This window comes from Centruroides sculpturatus, unplaced genomic scaffold, assembly GCF_000671375.1.
Source record: "Centruroides sculpturatus isolate CEXI.00-Female unplaced genomic scaffold, Cexi_2.0 scaffold286, whole genome shotgun sequence".
Classification (NCBI taxonomy): Eukaryota; Metazoa; Arthropoda; class Arachnida; order Scorpiones; family Buthidae; genus Centruroides; species Centruroides sculpturatus.
In genome coordinates, this window is record NW_019384581.1 from 737098 (window position 1) to 743618 (window position 6521).

General features: G+C 27.6%; 1 protein-coding gene across 1 annotated transcript in view; it reads right to left on the reverse strand.

The window, feature by feature from the left end:
- Window positions 1-556: 556 nt before the first annotated feature.
- The window catches only part of LOC111624484 (angiogenic factor with G patch and FHA domains 1-like), a 15528-nt gene continuing 9563 nt past the window's right edge, over window positions 557-6521 (reverse strand). The window contains exons 4-6 of the mRNA XM_023367331.1: window positions 4709-4810; window positions 1958-2114; window positions 557-1798 (exon numbers count right to left, since the gene is read on the reverse strand). Of these exons, the coding sequence (XP_023223099.1) occupies window positions 1728-1798; window positions 1958-2114; window positions 4709-4810 (330 nt within the window). The 3' untranslated portion in view covers window positions 557-1727. The remainder of the gene's footprint in view (window positions 1799-1957; window positions 2115-4708; window positions 4811-6521) is intronic.

Sequence of the window (6521 nt, forward strand, 5' to 3'; positions counted from 1 at the left end):
TTTGCATGGTTTCATCCATTTGTCTGATAACTCTCTAATAAGCCTGTCATTTTTCAGTGATTCTCTACCTTCCCAAAACTTCATGGACCACTCATAAACTGATGTACAGAATACCGCTTTGTGTCCATAAGTCTCTCATAACAATGCTAATATTTCTGTGAACATTTTGCCCAGCTTCACAAAGAATTTAAGGTGCTCAATGCTCCATCATTATTTCTTGACAAGTGTCACTAAGGTACTGTTGTCATTAATCCTGTGGTAAGGTAACCATAAAAGAGTCCTTCATTAAACTTACAAAGTTAATGAACAATGCTTTGACAAAGCTAGTACAACATTACTTGCATAGATAGTGCCACTAATACAGTCCATACAAAGACAGTTTGGAAACTTTTGGGACAGATCACATAATTTAAATTTCTATACTAATAATATACTAAANTACAAATATAAATGATAACTTATATATTTAAGTTAAATTAAAAATTTCGTAAAAAACATTTCACAAAGATAGACATCAGTATATTATTAATATTCACATTCTTCAAGATGACTGCAAGTATGACAATTAAAATGCATTTGTAAAGGATTATAATAAAATTTCAAAATTTTCATGTTAATTCTTGTATTAATTGGTTTATGGAACACCACTGTTAGTTACTTGTTTAACTGAATACAATGTAGAAAACAATTTGTTGTAATTCTAGAAAAAAATCCTTTCTAAATAATGACCATTTTATTGCATTAATATTAAACCCCTGTAAAGCTAACATTTAAAATGTATTGTATATACTAGATTTCAATGTGTATTATTATGTCTATATATAAGATCCAAGATTTTCCAGCATTTCATAATAAATTTATTACATTATGCAATACTTCTGAGTGGCATGTTCTTTTCATAAAATTTTGAACTTTTAAAATATTTTTATGTTTGTTATGAACTGTTAGTTTTCTTTTATAACTCAAATTTATTTCAAAATGTTTTGATTTGTCTCAAAATTCAAAAGAACCCAAAACTGGTATTTGAAGCAGAGCATTAGAAAAAACTCTTCCATGTGGCTTTTCTAATGCTCTGCTACCATGTAATTTTGCATAATATAAAACAAGGAAATTAAAAAGGTAACAAAAATCAGGGGTCCATAATTTCATTTGAGATACAATGGGGTCACATTGACAATGTACAAGATTACTAGCATAAGTGCACACTATTCTTTTTTATGCCAGCTGTGATGTCACTGCACAGTAGTGACAAATAATTGTTATAGATATCCCCGACATGATATTATTGACTTCCTAGTTTTTCAACTCAATTGTTAATTCAGACAGAAAATAAACTTGTGCCTAGTTGTAACAAAAGGCTGATGATTGATTTATAGTTCAAATTAACAGTCAGTGAAAATCCAAAAGTCCAAATAAACTAAAGAAAAACAAAATTTACTTTATACATAGTCTATCCAAATAATTTTTATACTAGATGCAAAAAAGATGTTCAGGTTAAGAACTACTGGATTGGATACTTGCAAGTTAAAATGTATAATAAGATATTTAATTAAATAGCTTCTAAGTAACTTTTAAGTATTAGGCAATAAAGATCTAGCAAGAGGAAATATTAATTTACAGCTTGTTTCAGAATCTTGGCTGGGCTGTAAAAATGCATAGTAGCAGAGACCAGTCTATTTATGTAGTGAAAAGAATAGATGTTTGACAAATCTGTGACAAGGTAGTTCTTAGACTTTATAAAACTTCCAGAGCCTTAAAAGAGTACTGCACATTTCCCAGCAAAGATATATGAAACAATCTGAAATTGAAATTAAAGATACAGTTAAGAAAGATGTAAAAAAATGATAAGAGTTATTTTATAAATTAAAAAAATTTTTTTACAATGAAATGAAAATTATCTATAATTAACATTTTAATCTTTTTTTACAGATAAAATTTAGCCTTTAAATATATTCACCCATTGGATGTTTTGTTAATAGTTCTGCTTGCACTTGTCCTGGTTCACAATCATTACATGTTTCTGTACCTTCATGAATATGCAATAATAATTTGCAATTACCAATTCTCAAGTTATCTCCATGTTTAAGTGGATAAGAATGACTAATTTGTTTTGCCTACAAAATAACGTATTTTTAATTAATATTAATTACATAATTTATATCAGAAATGCATTCTTGAACATGTTAAGATACAACAAAATGATATATTAAATTGGTCAAACATAATTCTCCTATAAATTTATTATTACAGAAACTAAACAACAAATTATTAAAATAAAACAAATAAAAATTAAACAAAACAAACACCATAAAAAGTAATATAGGAAATTATAAGCATAAATCAAAAAATATATTTTATAAAATGAATAATGATATTTACTTTCATTCATTTAAAAACGATTTCATTTTTAAATAAATTATATTTTAAAAGAAGATATAAATTTATATTTTAAGTATAATTAATCAGTATAATTATAATTTCAGGATGATTTAAATATTATTCTCTTGATGTCTTCTTTATTTTACTTCTATTTTAGAGTAGGTAAACTACAAAAAGTAAAATTGTAAATGTTTTTCAAGTTCAAAGTATTCCAGAAAAATGAAATAAAAATTAAGATAAAATGATTTTATATTTCAGTTAAAACAAACTTTTAAATTAAATTTATATAATACTAAATAAAATTTTAAAAATTTATAATAGACATTAATATAGAGGTTGAAGTATAATTTATTCTAGCCAAGAATCTTGTAAATGAAAATACAGATATACCTAAACTTATGATCCCTTGACATATGACTATTCAAAAATTATGATAGTCATTCCATAAAGGATTTGTAATAGATTTATTGGTGAATACGAGATGCATACTGATGAAATAAAACAAAGCAACTATCTTGCCAGCCATATAACTGTACATATAACTTTATATTATCTGTAATATGCTTCTTAACAGCTATAGTAAATGGCTTTATGAAATGTAATGCAGAGTCTGTTTTTGTCATTACTGACATTGATTATTGTTTATAGTCACATTGGCATAAAAAAGTCTCATGGTTTGATATGTTTGTAGCAATCATGTGACTTTTCTTTCACCATCTGAAATTGTTTTTGTTTGCATATAATATGTTGAACTTATAACAAGACTATCAGAATGGAGACACATCATAAGTTGAGGTATATCTGCATTTTAAGTAATATTATTACAGATTGAAAAGTATTACAAGTATATAAATTAAATTAGTAGTGGAAAAATTTAATAATACTACCATTTAGTTGCATTACTAGCATTTAAAAATGCTATTTCTAGTTGCAATACCAAATTATATTTAATGTAATTAAAAGTAATGTCCATTTCAAAAACACTATTATTGATATGAATATTACAACTTAATTATATTAAACATAATTATTTCTCTGATAATTAACAATGTTACCATGAAAGTATATAATTTATAACAATGTAAACTGAAGGCCATTTAAGCTAATGAACTGACAATAATTCAAAAAAATATAATACAGAGTAATCCCAAATTTTCAGATTAAATATTGAATACATCACAATTGTTAATTATTCGACTTCAAAAATTTAAATCATTCAATTCATTAAAATAAATTTTGTATATATTGTTATATTATTTAGTTTTATTGAATAATTTCCAAGTATTGAATTTTGTTCTTTAAATAATGTTTTAATTATAATATTAAAACCTGATATAGAAGGTCTGATCCAAAAGTTTCCAAACTTTCATTAAAACCACTCTGTAAGATAATAATCACAAATTTTTATTTACAAAATTATTCATAATAAATTCCTTTCAAAGAAATATATTTACAATGATCATACAGCTTTAGAGAACTCTGCTGAAAGTAGTCCTTTCAGATGGCCTAAATAGCCTCAGTTGATATCTTCTTGATGCCCAAAATTGTGTCAAATCTGGTGAAATGGGGAATGATCAAGGACTTGGACCAACTTTGAAGCAAAAAAACTTGTGCATACAAACGAACTTGTGAGCTAAAGCATTGTCATGGAGAAGCAACCAGCTGCCTTATATTTGGTAATGAGAAAGAATCTAACCAATTCTTGCCAGCAAACACTTCATAATGCCCAAGTAATAATCTACATTAACAGTCTGTCCAACTGGAACAAATTCTTTACTACTCTTTTGCATGGTTTCATCCATTTGTCTGATAACTCTCTAATAAGCCTGTCATTTTTCAGTGATTCTCTACCTTCCCAAAACTTCATGGACCACTCATAAACTGATGTACAGAATACCGCTTTGTGTCCATAAGTCTCTCATAACAATGCTAATATTTCTGTGAACATTTTGCCCAGCTTCACAAAGAATTTAAGGTGCTCAATGCTCCATCATTATTTCTTGACAAGTGTCACTAAGGTACTGTTGTCATTAATCCTGTGGTAAGGTAACCATAAAAGAGTCCTTCATTAAACTTACAAAGTTAATGAACAATGCTTTGACAAAGCTAGTACAACATTACTTGCATAGATAGTGCCACTAATACAGTCCATACAAAGACAGTTTGGAAACTTTTGGGACAGATCACATAATTTAAATTTCTATACTAATAATATACTAAAAATGATTAACTTTTTTTAAAAAAATAAATATGTTATCATATATTATTCATTGCATTCAATAATTATTCTGTCTAATAAAAACTATACAAATAAATTTAAAAAATATACCTCAGATAATCTGAACTCATTTAAGTATGTTCCATTTTGACTTCCCAAATCAGTTATAACATAGCATCTTTCATCAGAATTAAATTTTATATCAGCATGAGACTATCAAAGAAAAAGTTTTAAAAATAATTAATTTTAGGCATGTAAAATTTTGCAATTAAATCAAATTATCATTTATTTGATGTGGCTTTTGCCTTTACAAAGCTAGTATAAAAACATAAAAGCAATAAACATTTGCAATATAATATAACATTTCTTATTACATAGGTAACAATTATATATAACTTGGAATTAGTAAACTATTTCAGCATATTTAATAAATAACAAAAGAATTATAAAGTTTAAATAATGTTACATCATATAATATAAAGAAACCACAGTAAACACAGTTCACAAAAAAGTATCCTTTAAATGTTTAATAAGTTCACAAAATACAGATGATTTAAAATTATTAAGATGTAATTGGATTATCAGGAATTTGATCTTGTAATTTAAATCTGACAACAGATAAAATCAAGGTATCTATGAAGATAGAAGTTTCAAAAAGACTATACTTCTGCTAAATATAGAAACTATCTTGAGACCAATACAGGAAATCCTCATTAGTTCAAAATTTAAGGAAGGAAATAATCGCAACTTTAAATTATCAAGTATCAAATCATTTGAAATTTACATATTTCTGCACAATATGCCAACTGAGTAATTTATTAAGCAAATGAAGTAAAGCTATATATACATAAACCTACTTTCATTAATTAATAATTACTGTAATAATAATGTAAATAAACTTCAGGTAAACAGCGTGTGTCTGGTGAGAACATCACAAATTGCCAGATAGGTTCTATAAAAAGCAAAGCAGAATTCCTCAAAATGTAGCCCAAATTATTTTTAAAGTAATTCAAAAAGTAGTAAGTGGCCTTAAAGCCCTACAAGTATCTCAATCTGCTACTCATAGCCCAATCTTGGAATCTCTAAACCCAACCATATTTTATGAGATAAGAAAAAAAAGTATTCAATGGTAAGGTGACACATGAAAATTTGTTACCGTGAAAGCAGACACATGTTGACTAGATTAGAGCTGTTCTTGGTCTATTGTTCTCTTATAGTATGAAAGCATTTTGATCTAAATCAGGGGTGGCCAACACGAGGCCCGCGGGCCGCATGCGGCCCGCCTGGAGTCATGTTGCGGCCCGCGGAGCTAGGTCAAATGAACGTAAATGTTAACTTTATTGTACATATCACCAAAAGAACATTACGTCATGAGTTATTCATATCATGTATTTTTAAATTATAGCTAAGACAAATTTGAAATATCTCTCATTTTTGAAAAAAATTCATAGATTTTTAGCTATTTCAAATATCCCGCTATTTGACACTCGAGGTTACTTAGTTTTTTGTCCGACGCTAGGTGTTGATAAAATTTAATATGAGACTTCAACTTCAGCTATATATGTTCTGTGGTCTTCGGCGTTTTCGGGAAGCTCGCAATGCTATCGGGCTCATACTCATAACTACTTTCAGTGCAGCTTGACAAAGTTCCGTGTTATTCTGTAGTTTCGTTTTATTATCGCCAATGCATCTGGAGAGATTTTGCAATCGACGTTACAATACATATTTAACATATTTATAATTACAGTTCAAACTACTTTAACCAAGTAGCCTGTCTACCAAATCGATTCTATAAGTAAGTAAACCCTAAAACGTTGGAGAAATTCCATCAAGTTGATTTGGAAAGAGTTCTATGAAACGTATTTGGACAAGAATAAATATCCTGCGTTTTACAAACATGCTCTGTCGATGGTTTCGCTATTTG